This window comes from Chinchilla lanigera, unplaced genomic scaffold, assembly GCF_000276665.1.
Source record: "Chinchilla lanigera isolate Chin_1 unplaced genomic scaffold, ChiLan1.0 scaffold00019, whole genome shotgun sequence".
Lineage (NCBI taxonomy): Eukaryota > Metazoa > Chordata > Mammalia > Rodentia > Chinchillidae > Chinchilla > Chinchilla lanigera.
The window spans coordinates 17,009,462-17,024,964 of NW_004955420.1; the positions used below are offsets into that span (position 1 = coordinate 17,009,462).

Consider the following 15,503-nt stretch of genomic DNA (forward strand, 5'->3'; position numbering starts at 1 on the left):
TATAGCAATGTTCCCAATTGAGGTTAAGGGTTGACCCGAACAAACATTCCATGATAGAGTCAGCTTTGGGTATTGGCCACTGCCAAAGAGCACTAAAGCCCGATCATGATGGCATCTGTCAGGTAATACTGGACCCCCTCTGCCCATCTAGCCTCAATTCTGGAGGTGATAAAAGGCACTCTGCTACAGTAGATGGGAAGATGAAGATAAACTGACCTCAGCCCCTTTCAACTGCAGCTTCCCAGCTTGAGTGGGCTCAAGTTGGGGAAAAGAAAGCTTTAATAATAATTGTGGTTTGAAATAAGACACATGGCTGGGTATGTTAATTACTGAAATGTAGCTCTTTCTCGTGCATTAGTGAGGAGAAAGATTGTTAATCTCTGAGACTGACCAATGAAGCCAAAGAATTTGCCTGTGGCTTTATCCAAGAAATAGGCAACAATATGGCCCTGGGGATGGGCCTGAGTGTGTGTTAGTAGGGTATAAAATGGTTTTCCTGATTATGACCTGGGGAGTTTTCTGTTCCAATTAAATGGTCATGATAACAGTATTCTCAAATAAAGTGTTTATTGTTCCTGGGCTATAGAAGTGTATAACTGCACTGCTCATCTTCCACATGCACTCCAGATGTAGTTCTTCATCCTTTTTCATCTTGCTGATAGCCCCAGGAGGCTAACCTTTTTGAATCACATAAAATTCCCTGTGTCCTCTGCTTTGCTTAGGTTAAGCACCCTGGGGCTCTGGCAAGGGAGACTGGGGGAGAGGTTAGGATAATTTTCTATTTTCCTCGCACTGTTTTGAAAGATCCCTTCAGAGAGTTATGCTCCTAAATGCAATGCAGGACTTTTCTTAAAGAACCTGATGATCTATGACTCTGCCTGTTCAAGTGAGGGTCCTAGCCTCTGGTGCTATCCGCTATGACTGGGCTATACCCAGGCTTTTGTAAATAGCGTTCTTGTGAATAAACCACCTTCAGATTTTCCCCTTTCAAAGGTACCGCCTGTCTCCCATTGCATGTCTGACTGACACAGTAACATTATGTACTTTCCTGGGTTAAAATATTGATGGAAGAGTTAAAGCAACAACAGTTTGGAAAATGTTTAACAGTAATTAAATTCAAAGGTAGAGCACTATTATTTTTACTTGAAAAATATTTTCAGTATTGTGTTAAGGGGTGAGGGAAGCCATTGTTTAGAAAAATGATAGGTCATTCATCAATATTTTCCAATAGTGAAGGGTCATTCAAAAAGTAGATAGTATTTTTCTAGAAATTTAATCAGACCTTTATACCTGCTTCCTTTTACTTGTGTAAACAGACTAGACATTCATTAACTTCAAATATTAAGCAAGTGAACTGAACCAAGGAAGGTATTTTAGAGTTCAGAGCATAGTTGAGTTCATTTTGCCCTGAGAATTAAAATAATTTAGCACATGTCTCTGAAGATAAAGCTAGCATCATATTTAGATGAAAAAATATATTAATACAAAGGAGGAAACAATAGATGGTTCTTCAATTCATTTTAATATCTGGCACAAACTCTGTTTTTATGTTTGTTTTGTAGCCTTAGCTATTCATCCTTCTCGTTTCATCTCTTGCTGGCCCTTTTCTTTTAAAAAAGAAGAAAATTCAAAAATTTTCTTTCCTAAATATTTTACCTTAATTTTCAACAAAGCCATGCATTTTATTTGATTAAGATTTAGAAATTTTAATTTGGAAGAATGTAATTATATACTGAAATGGTCTTTCTGGATGAGAAGTGGTTATATCATTAGTTTAACCAGTAATTGAAATACAGCAACTATGAATGCAGGGAACTGTTTCAACAGTAGTATCGGCACCTAAATCTTTGTCAAAAATAGAAATTGCAGATGCACTCAAACTGCTTTAGTTGTTGATATTTTGAAATGGTTTTCACATTCAGCACTTTTTGATATCACTTTTGTTTTTAGATTCATTTTTAGGTCTTGTTATTTTTTGTATCGAATAAGCACATATTTTGGTATATTACAAATTAATTTTAAAATATTTCAATAATTCTGTTTCTGAACAATTGGAAATGTTGTTTACTGTTTCTGAACAATTGGAAATCAGTGAGCTCTTCTGAATTCTGGGCATTTAAAGACGATAGTCTGAGAAGGAAGGCGTAGATTTCATCAAAGTGTCAAAGTGACAATTACAAGAAAAGCTAGTGAACTCTGGAGTAAGTGACAGATGCCATCCTTTGGACTATGGATCTCAGACTATTACCTTCCCTCAGTGAGTAGGAAAAGAGAGACTGTGTACTGGAGAAGGAGGATACTGATGACATGTATATGAAAACTACAGGTGCTCATAAACAACTCAGTGTTCACGTGCATTCACATATATTAGAGTAACAAATAATCACTGGCCTTATGAAATACCTGAAAATATATAATGGATGGAAGCTGTTGTCTCATGTAATATAATAAAAGAACAGTAAATAACCTTTGGTACAGATACCAAGGGTAAAATCACTACAAATTTGATTATACATTATTACTGCTAAATCTGTTAAAATTTTATTTCAGTCCTGTGACTTTGTTATATATACGTGTGTGATGTTAAAGTATCTGTGTTACAGGTGATAAAAAATGTAACCTTGCATTTTATTTGAATTATAATTCAAACAAGTCAAGAATTATTTTTATTAAATCAGATTCAAGAAAGTCATTTATGCAACAGTTATTGCATAATATACAAACCACATTTAATGTGTGGTTTAAGATCAAGAACAGGAATTTCTGAATAAAAATGAATACTGGAGATAAATCTCATAGGGAATGTCCTTGGAATTTAATTTCAATTGATAATATAGCTATAAAAATAAAATATAGTAGAAAATGCAGAAAAGCTCCAGGCACATGCAGCTTCTGATCTTTGAAAAGAGGGACAAAAACTTTGCTGGAGGAAGGATAATCTCTTTGACAAATGGTCTGAGAAAGCTGGCTGTCCACATGCAGAAGACTGAACCTAGATCTGAATCTCTTACTGTGTACTAGACAAATATCAAAATGTTTCAAAAATTTCAATATTAGAACAGAAGCGACTTGCTGGATGGTAAAATAGGTAAATCTCTTGAAGACAGAGATGTAGGCAATGACTTTCTGAAAAGAATCCCAATTGCACAAGAAATAATACCCAGAATCAATAAATGAGATCTTATCAAATAAAAATCTTCTGTACAACAAGGAAAACAACCAACAGAGTGGAAAAAAATTGCCAGCAGGTCTTGAGACAGAGGACTATGGCAACATCTAAAATATATAGAGAACTAAATTCAATTAGATCTCCCCAAAACTAAGGAGCCAGTCCAAAAATAGGCTACTGAAATGAAAAGACACTTCTCAGAAGAAGTGCAAATGGCCAATACATGAAAAAATGTTCAACATTCCTGGCCATGAGAGACGTTCAAATTGGGGCTGGAGATTTAGCTCAGCGGCACAGCGCCTGCCTGGCAAGCGCAAGGTCGTGAGTTCAATTCAAGGTACTGGAATAAAAAACAACAAACAAACAAACAAACAAAAGAGACATTCAAATTAAAATAACACTGAGATACTCTCTTACTCTGGAAAGAATTGTCATCATCAAGATATCAAATAATAACAAATTCTGGTGAGACTGCTGGGGAAAAAGTGAATCCTTCTAGTTGTTGATGGGAGTGTGAACTAATAGAATCAGTATGACGATTCCTCAAAAAAACTGTAACTTGAAATTCCATTTGACTCAGCTATTCACCTCCTAGGTGTTTTACTGAAAGAGTTAAGGACATAATATTACAGCGATACATATGTATCCATCTTCATAGCACCAAAATTCATTACAGTTCAATCTTGGAAGTGGCCTATATGTCCAGCAAAGAATGAATGGATAAATAAAATGTTGCATTTATACACAATGGAGTATGACTTTGCCATAAAGAAAGATAAACCTGAGTCACTTGTAGGAAAATGGAAGCAACTTGAGATCCTTTTAAATGAAATTAATCAGACATGCAAGCTTAAGTATTGCATGGTTTTTTTTGTCTATCAGAAACCCAAAGTTAAATAGAGAACTAAATAAATGATAGATACAGTAAGAGGAGGGGGAAAAAAAAAGGAAGTTTCCTAGAGGATTTCTCAGTTCAAAACACTGTGACTTTATTTCTACATTTATGGTTTGCAGTACCTGACTGCTGCTAAAAATGTATGAGATTTAGAGTTCACAAACCAAAGCTCTCTCTCTGGCGCATAATATCATACCACTTTGTAGTTTCATCAAGGAAATCAACCTTTGTTTGTGGAAAAGGGGATGTGGGTGATCAGGAGATGGAGGGGGATGGGGAGAGGAAGGGAGTGGAAAAAGGAATGAAGATGTGTTGTGTACATGTATCAAGTCCACAGAAGGACTGTAACCATTATGTGCTGCCAATATGTACTGATGAAATAAAACAGATAAAATATAAAAAGACTAGAATGTAATATAAAATTCTCTAGCTCAGAAGCAATCTCCATTTTTCCAGCCCACTGGTCACTCAGTGTGCAAATGCCTTAGCTGGCCTCAACACCGCCAAGCTTCCGGAAAGAGTTGCAGGTGAAGGTAAAGGCAGAGAAAAGTGGGGAAAGATAATGTTTAACCACTAAGGGTTTTTTAAACTGCATACCAAATGTGTTTATCCATTTAGCAATTACTCACTGGCAGTGTTATAAATCTTATTCTGCGGTAGAATACAGACACATCCCTCACACCTTTTTACAGCTGTAGGGCTACTTTACGCTCCATTGCGTGGGTGTCAGTTTATTCAACCGTGGCACTTTTAAATTTGTTTTTTATTTTAAGAATAACTGGTATGAGGTAAAAAAGAAAAAGAAAGAACTAAGACTATACATATTCTTTTGGGGGGATAACTGTACTGCTGATGTCTGGTAGTTTATTGAAAGGAACAGTTAATGTTTAATTTTTTGAAATATTTTGATCAGTTTTGCATGCTTATATCTGGTAATCTGAGCAACTGATGTGAAGACAATAATATGCAATAGAACAACCATTGGTGAATTCCTAGCATCCCGTCTAGTGAAACTCTGTCTCTGATGATGTTTTAAATTATTCTTTTCTTATTCTCTTTAATGGTTTGAACAATCTTCCATTCTTACATCTGGTAATCTGAGCAACTTCAGTGAAGATAACAATATGTAATATAACAACCACAGTTAATTCCTATCATTTTGTTTTGAAACCCTATATCATTTTAATTTATTTATTTATTTATTTATTTGGATTTTTTTTTGGTTTTGGTTTTTCTCCGGTACCGGGAACCGAACTCACGACCTTGCACTTGCCAGGCAGGCGCTTTGCCGCTGAGCTAAATCCCCAGCCCCCCTATATCATTTTTAAAGTCTTTGCTTTGTTTGTATTTTGCTATTGGTCTTTTTTTTTTTTTTTTTACTATTCTCTTTAAAATTAAAAAAGGCAAAAAAGAAAAAATAAAACAAGATTTCATAAGCAAAGAATAGGAGAATAACAATAATTGTTACACTGCATATTTTTATCCTCAAAGTGGTTTCTCATAAGCCAAAAAGATTCTTATACAAAAAGAAACAGATAATAACAAATCTTTCTCTTTAAGGAACTGAGATAAACTATGCTCTTTTGATCAATGTTTGCATATTTTGTTGTTACAAGCAGTTCTAATATGATGAACTTGTATATATTTTTCCCCCAAACTACAACCCACTTTTGCTAATGTATCTTTGGGAGATTTCAAAAGGAGCAGGAGCAATATTGGACCAAAAGAGAAGCACTTATATGATTTATTGGATATTGCCATATTCACCTCTGAGTGGGTTCCCATTTGTCCAATCATCAGTGCATGGGATTTCCTTTTTCTGAGAACCTCACTATTTTTTAAATGATCTTTTGCCATTCTAATAGGTGAGAAATTCTATTTCAATGAAAAGGGTATTTTTCTTAGAATGACAATGACTTGTATCCTTTCACAAGGTTATGGGTAATTTGTATTTTTTTTCTTCATGAACTGCTCACTGTTGTTTTTTTTTTTAACCCTTTTGCTCTGTAGGAATGTTATCTGCCTTCTTTATTTTTAAGATTTCTTCATATATTAAAACTATCAAACATTTGATATAAATTGCAAATGATTTTCCCAAATTATCCTGTTTGTGGTATTCTTTGCCATGGAAATGTTTAAAAAATATGTAATAAAGTGGGTCTTTTTCTTATTTTTTTCCTGGAACTTTCAAGCTTTGGCTTCAAAATTGGAAGTTTTTCTATTCTTTGTCTATATAAATCTTTAGCAATGTTTTATTCTAGTTCCTATAAGAATTTGTTTATATTCTTCAGTTAAATCTCTGGTTCATTTAAAATTTATCATGATATGTAATTTGAGACTGAGTCAATTTATCATTTATTTAAAATATATCCTTCATTCATTGAGAGTTTATATTATCAAATGTATATATATTATATTTATATAATATATAAATGTGCTTTACCTAATATGTGTTATATATGATATAAAATATGTAATATATTACATATCATATATGTCCCAATGCTTCTCACATGATGGCACTTTACAATGAGCTATATTTCCACCCCTTATCATAGCAACTCTGTATATATAATTTGGTCTATTTCTTTAATTTCTAATTTATTTATTTATTTGTGTACTCAGGGGCTGATAGTGCATTACTGTAAAGAAAGACTGTACATTATTTAAGAAGACCTGGGGGCTGGGGATTTAGCTCAGTGGCAAAGCGCCTGCCTGTCAAGCGCAAGGTCATGAGTTTGGTTCCTGGTACCGGAGAAAAACCAAAAAAAAAAAAAAAAAAAAAGAAGACCTGGTAAGTATCTTCTTTCTTATTTTATGGGGGTTTCCTGGCTATACTAGCTTTTATTTTTTTAACTTTATGATTAAATTGCTTAGCTCCCAAAAATCTAATAGATTTTTAATTGGAATTGTGTTAATTTGTAATTTAACTCAGGGAGCTTACATCATTCTGCTTTGAGTGTTTTGACCCAAGAAGGTAGTATGTGCCTTTGTTGTATATGTTCCATTTGTTTATATCTACTTTTTTGTATTTGAGTATTACTTTCATAGTTTCGCTTATAGGTTCTTTGAAGATTGTTTGTTTAGCTTTATGCCTATGATTTTTCTTTTCTGTGTTTTCTTTCTTCTTTTTTGTTTTGTGGTGCTGAGAATGAAAACTTTGGTCTCTCAGATGCTAGATGAGCACTGTATCATTCTTTTGTAAATGTAATCTTCTTTTATGCAGATTGTCTCATTTATATCCGTAGGTGGAAGAGCTATATTAACTTCTTCATGCTTGTTTCTGTCATTATTTCTATTAAAAGGGTTGCATTTTAGTAATTTTTTACTTATCTTGGTTTACGAAGTCATTTGTGAATAAACATAGGTTTACAGTTTTAACTTTTCTTTTCTAATTGTATAACTCTGAATATTTTCTCTTATATACAGGAATTTTTAATTTGTATCAGAAATAATGAGCACTATTTTCTTGTTCTTTAGTTTAATAAAATCAGTATAACTGACGTAAGACACAGTTTTTTGAGGTACACACACACACATTTTAAGAAAGTATCTATCGTGCCTTATAGTGTTACTTTTTTCAAGATATGGAAAAATATTAGATTTTGTTAAATATTTTTCTATCATCTCTATATAATCATAGACTTTTAATTTATTGTTCTATTAGTATGATGGATTATATGAAAGAAATTTAGAATTTTGAATCTCTCTTTTCTGGAATACGTTCCACTTGGTCAAGATTTATTATGTGTTTGAAATGTTGAATTTTCTTCATTAAGATCTCTCTATGATTTTTACATTGATATTCATATTAGAGAAGTCTAAATTTTCATTTTAAAATATAATATTGTGATTTGGGACTCAAAATTATACTTGTTCAAGAAATAAATTTGAATTGTTTTATAATTGTGCTCTGAAAAGGTAAATTAATTTTAGTATTATCTGCTACCTTAAGATTTGATAGAATTCTCCTGTGAAAATTTCTGGACAGAGGACTTTTTTATTAGGAAGCTGTTTCAAATTTTAAAAAAATTGTAGTAGGACTGTGTTGGGGGTCAATTTTTATAAGTTGTGTGTGTGTTTTTTTCAAAATGTATCCATTTCTGTTAGTCTTCAACTAATTTATAAAGAATTGAACAAATAGTTTCTTATTTTTTAAAAAGTTTTTTCTACTTTATAATTTCTATTTTGTCATTTCTAATTTCATGAATCTGCTTTCTACTTAAAAACATTGAAGTAGTTTACTTTGTATTTTTGTTAACATAAGAAATCACTTTTGTGTATATTTGTTACATCTTATACTATTCTATACAACTGTATTGATTTCAGTTTTCATTATTTCTAATTTCTACTCTCTGCTTTCTTCTTCCTTGTTTTTCTTGGTACATTTTGCTATTCTTTCTAGACTTCTTGGTGCAATGTTTGAATTACTTTTATTAGCAGATGCTGATTTTCATCTCATATTTGCTTTATATACCCATAATATTATATTTTCCAAAAAGTGTGTACTTTCATTTTGAGTTCTTCTTTGGCTAAATAGCTCATAATTGATATAATTTATACTTTTAGTTAAGGGTGCCTTTTGGTTTTCTTATTTTACAAACTGGTAGTGTTTTTACATTTCAAATGTATTTGGATGTATTTGTGGATGTATTTGTGATATAACTATTCATCAGAATTTTATGTTTTTGTTACCTTAAATAAAGTTAATTATGAATGCTCTATATTTGCTTGAAATGTAGTTATATCTTTCATTATTATGCTTCAAATTTCAAAAAAGTTATAACATGATTTTATGGGCTATTTTGTGTAAATTTATGAATATTGAATGAATAATCTGCCTTAGATTTTAAAAGAGTTACATATTCTATTTTTTTCTATTTCCTATGCTTCCTTCCGTTTTTTTTTTTTTGTTCATAAATCTTGTCACACTATTTTCATTTATTTATTTATATTTTTTCCTGGTATAGTTTTAATTTGCCCATTGTTTTATTGTCACCCTTTCTAAATTGCTTTAGTGTAAGTTACATCTCTTAAGTTTGGAAAACCATTGGATTTTCCTTTACCAGTTTAATACGAAAACATGATATTTTAATACACAACTTATATTCATTTGTATATAGAGAGATTTTTTTCCCCTGTGGTACTGGGAACTGGAACCAGGATCTTTACACTGACCTATATCTGCAGTTGTTCTTTATTTATTCTTTTTAAGTTTTGAGACAGGATTTAGTAAATTCTTAAGTTGTCCAGGCTTAATTTTTTTCCTCTTGTCCCAGCCTCCTAGAGTGCTGAGATAATGTGTCACCATCATTCTCTACTTGCCCATTTTTATTTGATACTGTTTTTTAATTCACATTTTAGATGTTATTTTTAATTATATAAAGGTTTTCACTAGTTTCTTTTTTGTGGTCTCTTTTTATAGGAAAGTTGTAAATATTTTTATAGTTATATTTGTGTGGATACTTTTATAGGACAGTCTCTTTTCAGCTTTCTTTTTCTGTTAGTATAAAATTCATTAAATTAAATCTGTCATTTTTCATTTTTTTATGTCCCCATGCATCTACTTGTAATATCTTTTGCTACCCAGCTTATGACCCTAAAGCAATATAAAAATTCATTCTAAATTTTTCATGCTCTCACCCTTGTCCTTGAACATTTCATCATTGTGTTGCATCCATATTCTCAGTTACCATAGCATGTAACTGTGTCATATACTAATCACATTATTCTCTTCCTTACAACAATCACTCACCTTTAGTTTTAAAGGCAGTGCTTAAAACTAAGTTCTACAATGTTAATTTGTCCAGTCACTTGGTTGCCAGAGGAATGGGATCAAGATGGTGGAAGGAGGAAGAGATGGGATAAGAGATGAAACAAAGGAATGGGAAGGTCTTATGTACAAGTAGCAACTCCACACAAGGGATGTAAACATTATGTACTACAAACATGTACAAAAACGGCATTCTAGTTGTAACCATTAAACAGGAAACCCAAGTGATTTGATTATTTATTCCATTGTGTACATATTCCCTCCCACGTCCCAAATGCAGCAGTGTCTTAAGATAGCCATCATACATCTGAATGCAGGAGGCTCTTCTTTAGGATATATTATGAAAAATGATTAATGCATACTGTCACAGTCATTTTGCACCTTGAATAATCACTTGCAAATCACTCTATGAAAGCTGGAATTTAGCTCACACCCTGGCAGACCTGTTTACATATAAGTTTTTCACTGTAGTTTTTAAATTTGGAATTATCTGATTTAGAAACCATAATGAAAGAACTAGAGAGTAAAAACTTTCCTTCTCCAAAGTTCACTTACCTCTGTTTACTTTTATGATCTACAGAGCCAGCTGACAGTCTGTCTATGGGAGAGCCAAAGCCGGAGAAGCTCCTTTTCTTCTTTGTCTCCATCACATCATTCTCCAAGGAAACCAGTTCATCAAGAAGCAAAAGTTTTGCTGTCAGGTCAGTGGCTGATTTCTCTTCCCTAACTGTGGGTGGTGATTGTGCACCTATGACTCCAGAATCAAAGGCCTATAGGGCAGAGAAAGGTGATTCCAATTATTTAGACAAAAACCATCAAATACGTACAGTCAGCTACAACAGGCATTTTCTACCTTTGCCTGAGATGACCACTGTGTAACCTTTTATAATTTCTGATGGAATTATGTTTCAGAGGAAAATCTAAGCATTTTTTGGAAGCGGGTGGAGAGGATTAACCACACAAAAGTAGAATAAATTCAACAGAAAACAAAACAAAAGAAAATTCCAGACTTATCTCTAAAATTTAATACTGATCATTCTTTCAGATCTGTCCTGGTAACAACTGCATCCTTTCTTATCATTCCTTTTTCTATACCTATTTCATCAAAGCATTTATTATATTTTACCTTATATTTGATTGGTTATAATACATTTGCATACCTTATTAGATTATAAATAATATTAGGGCAATGAGTATCTGATTAATCTTTTATTTGCTTTATGGCTACCCCAGCGTTTTGTTGATAGTTAGCACTCACATTATTGAATAAATTCTGAAAAAAACAAACAAACAACAACAAAAACCAAAAAAACCACAAGCTTCATTGTATTTTCCTATTTCCTGTTAACCACTCATTCATTATTTGATACAAGCCACTAAAAGTCCACTGTCCATCAGGTTCTGTATAAACCTTGGGAGATTAAAAAAATGTTTTTTCTTTCTTTCTTTTTTTTTTTTTTTCCAGTACCGGGAATTGAACTCATGACCTTGCACTTGCCAGGCAGGCGCTGTGCCACTGAGCTAAATTCCCAGCCCCGAGATTAAAAAAATGAACAAAATCAATTTCTGTTGGCAGTGAACGTAACACCTCCATCCATGTGATATATTAATAAATCTTCATGAACATCTATAGTGCATTGGAGTGATCCCAACAACTACTTTCCCAGGCATAATTTTTGCATGTTTACTTAGTACATAAATTGTCACTTTGTACTTGACACAAGTCATCTGAGTGTCCAGCTTTTTGTTTGTTTGTTTGTTTTCGGGTACCGGGAATCGAACTCACTACCTTGAGCTTGCCAGGTAGGCGCTGTGCCGCTGAGCTAAATCCCCAGCCTCGAGTTTCCAGTTTGTGAAGTATTTGCCCCTCCTTAGGCCCGAGTATAGCATTAGAAAACCTTGCTCCTATTAACAATCCTGAGTTATTGTGTAACCCTGGAAACACTGTCTTTTCTATGCAACTGAAAACGCTCCCCTTATAGAAGGAAATTTTAGCTGTAGGAGATTATTTTCCTTTCCTTCATTTAATCACATTCTTCCAACTGCCACAAGGTTGGTCCCAACATAGAAATTGGAGAAGGAAAGATGCCAATAACGAGAAAGAAACCCCGAAGTTCAGGACACAAACTTTAAAGGGCAAAGATCTTTGATTTCTCAAAGCATCTTCCAAAATATGCTTTTACTCTTCTAATTAACACATTACACAAATAGTTTTGTTTCTTTTTAAATATATGTTTAATCTTCTGGGGAAAAAGTCATAGAATTCACACAGAAGTTATTCTTTTGGAAAATGCTTTTCTGACTCTCGCTTTATGTTATTTAAGAAGTACTGAGATTATATGTTTTTAATAAGATCAAAATAAGCCAAAGGAACTTTTCTCTGTGTGGAAATGTCCTCGTATATTTTTCTTCATGGTTTAGTCAGGGTAACTAGAAGACATTTGTACTATATTAAAAACTTTGCCTAAAGGTACACAAAATTTGGCATGCAAACAACTTAAAATTTCACATACAGTACTTAATATTTATGCAATTGAATGAATGAAAGTGTGGTTGAAATCATTAAAAAATATCTCTCAATACTTTTCTGTTTGAAGAATACAAATCTTTGTTAGCATTTCATGTCTGTTAACATGTACATAAGTGACTTGTTCTGAATACACTGAGAAGATCAATAATATCGCTGTTTGCACTTTAAGGTTTCAACCTTGAATACTGCTGGGAATAAAAATAACATAATAGAAAAATACCTATGTCTTTAGGTGTTTATACCTACATTTCATTATCAAATCATTGTCCTTTGTGCCAGGGACACCTCCTTATGACTGTAATAGAAATGGCTTATATTTTTAAAAATAAAGACATGGCACTGTAAGCTGGTTTTTATCACCTCGGTTGTTACATCCACTGAGAGAACTTTTCCTGAGCTCCAGAGCACCAACGTCACGGCCAGAATGATGTGTGCACCTGGCAGTCTCCAGTCCAGCATCTGAGGGTCACATACATCAGTGTTAGCATTCATTAGTTTAAAAGATACGCATAGAAAATAAGAGTTCCTTAAAAGCTTACTAGAGGAAAGTAATAAGTTAAATGATTCACTTCTTTGGGAATGCACTGATGTCAATTTAAATAATACTCAGTAGAAGCTGCCAAGCTCTCAGAATGTGATCTGTAAAGGTCACATTTCCATAGAGACTTAGGTTGGATTTGTACAGATATAATAATAATTTAATTCAAAGTAATCTAGCATCTGAGATATTCAGTCCGTATAACTTTATTCTTCACCTAATGCAGAGATTACCAGGTCATGCACTTAACTGAAAATGTATAAAATGATCATGATATAAAGAATAATGCTAAATGGAGCCTAAAGCAGAAAGAAGGTGGTAGATCTAAAATAATGTAAATTCAAAATTTCAAAATACCCCACATTCAACAGGAGAACAGCTTTATACTCTTGTGTTATGTCTGGATTTCTTAAACAAGATTTACAAGGATGGCATCTTATAGAAAATTATCAAACTTCAGTATATAAAAATTTAAAAATTCTGTATGACAAGATACAATAAATAAAATTTAAAGACAAATGGCACAAATAAAGGTTTTTTCAATATATGTACAAAACCAAAATTAGTACCTGGAAAATGTAAATAAATCTTATTACTAAAATTTTAAAATAGACAGTAAAAATAGGTCTAATCTGAATGTAAATTTCATTGAAAAGGAGATAGTTTAATGTAAAATAAACACTTCCTGATGCATGCAACTTATTTAATGTAAATACAAACAGAAGTGATATTTTACATACACCAGATCAAGAAAAAATTAAAGTCACTATAGCAAGTGTTAGGATGGTACAAGGAAACAAAAAACTGCAAAAAGTTCTGGCAGAGTTGGAAATGAATCCAACTATCTGGAGAACACTGGCAAGAAAAAGAAATATTTCAAATGGTCACATCCTTCCTATGACAGATTTATTTCACTTCGACTGTACATTCTCGAGAAACTCCTACATCTTAGTAAGAAGATATGTATCTGAAAACTCTCCATTGCTCTTAGTGGTAGAAACTTATAATCAGTCTATGTGCTCCATTCAAGAGAAAATGCATTTATTAATGCATTCAAGCTATGGACTAAAAGTAGATGACTTCACTATATGTGTGCTTACTGTTAAAACAAATGACTTAAATGTATGTGTATCTAAATGCATGGTTTTCAATTAAAGCCATGGGCATAGGGAATGTCAGAACAGTACATATGACATAAAACAATTTGCTTAAGCAATTCGATGCATTTTGAAATATATACATGTAATTAAAATATAAGCCATTGAAACCCAATTAATAATTATGGTTGCTTCCAAGGGTGGAAAAAAACAAATAAGATTATGTAGGAACCATAAATACTTAGTTTTTAATGTGTAGTTGTATTTTTTTCAGAAAACATTATATTTGTTTATATTAAGTAATAAGCACAAAGGTGTCTCATTTCTGAATTCGGTTTTTTAATATTAAAATGACATCACCGTGTCACCAGCTAAGTCTCATCTATGTTTTATATCAGGTTTTCTGGCTATCACGTTGACTATTGGTCCTCTTAATCCTGCAGTCATAAGGGGGTATTGCCCTACTGAGGGAAGACCACAAATATAGGCTAGAACAGAGCCATTTTGAATACAAAGCATGCCACTGAATAAATAGCCCTAACCGTCATTGCTTATGAATGAACACCTCAGAGAGCTTCCATTGCCTTAAAAAATCAATCATGTGACAAATTGTTTGGGGACAAAGAGAATTTGAATGCTAAGGTGGAATTTGAAGAATAGGTTTGAGTCCCATTTTGCTTTATTATTATCATGACCTTGGATACGTATCATATAACCCATTTGAATTTCATTTTCCTTATTTGAATTTAAATTCCTTATTTCCTTATTTAACTCTTTCACATAAAGGAAGAGTTTTGAGATGATTTAGTTGATTTATGCATAATCCCTTTATTTCATGTAGTATTTGGAATGTGCAAATGAAGAGACATTTATGGGGTTTTACTAAATATATCCTTAATAACTACATACTTTTGGGTATGATCAAGATTTTCTTTATGACACTTCAGAAATTATTACTGTACTGTAAAACCATAGTGTACATCTTAATAACAAATGTTATTGGCTAGACTATGAATAAAATATTTCATACAGAGTAACATCACTGTAAAGTAAGCTGATTAAGACAAAGTAGAGATTGAAATATTTTATATATATGATCTATAACATTTATTTGATGAAATATAACTACTCAAATAATCTAGCTTAAACTATTGTTCACGATGTCATTATGGCATCAGTTACTCTATTTTGGAATTTTGTGACATAGTGCTAATTACTAGCTACTTCTCTGGATTTCACAGTTTTCTGGAAGGGAGTAATAAATTCTCTGTCTGTTCTCTTTTGTCAAATTGATATTTAATTTGAGCTTTTCTGTAAGTACCAGAAAATAATGAATGATGTTACTAAATTAAGAAAATAGACAAATAAAAGGGACAAATTTGATAGTTATTTTCTGAAGATACCAACCATACATTGCCTTCACCATCCTTTAGAAAGTCAGCTACTTAATCATATTTTTCTCTTGATTTTGCTCATGTTTTTTTGGCTTTCCTACACATAA

The 15,503-nt window shown here is 32.5% G+C and overlaps 2 protein-coding genes across 2 annotated transcripts in view; one reads left to right on the forward strand and one right to left on the reverse strand.

The window, feature by feature from the left end:
• The window catches only part of Uts2b (urotensin 2B), a 69,227-nt gene extending 62,459 nt beyond the window's left edge, over positions 1 to 6,768 (forward strand). Inside the window, exon 6 of the mRNA XM_013513490.1 lies at positions 6,690 to 6,768. Within this exon, the coding sequence (XP_013368944.1) occupies positions 6,690 to 6,712 (23 nt within the window). The 3' untranslated portion in view covers positions 6,713 to 6,768. The remainder of the gene's footprint in view (positions 1 to 6,689) is intronic.
• Positions 1 to 15,503, reverse strand: part of Ostn (osteocrin) — a 41,130-nt gene that overhangs the window by 15,015 nt on the left and 10,612 nt on the right. Inside the window, exons 2-3 of the mRNA XM_013513489.1 lie at positions 12,728 to 12,826; positions 10,393 to 10,607 (exon numbers count right to left, since the gene is read on the reverse strand). Of these exons, the coding sequence (XP_013368943.1) occupies positions 10,393 to 10,607; positions 12,728 to 12,826 (314 nt within the window). The remainder of the gene's footprint in view (positions 1 to 10,392; positions 10,608 to 12,727; positions 12,827 to 15,503) is intronic.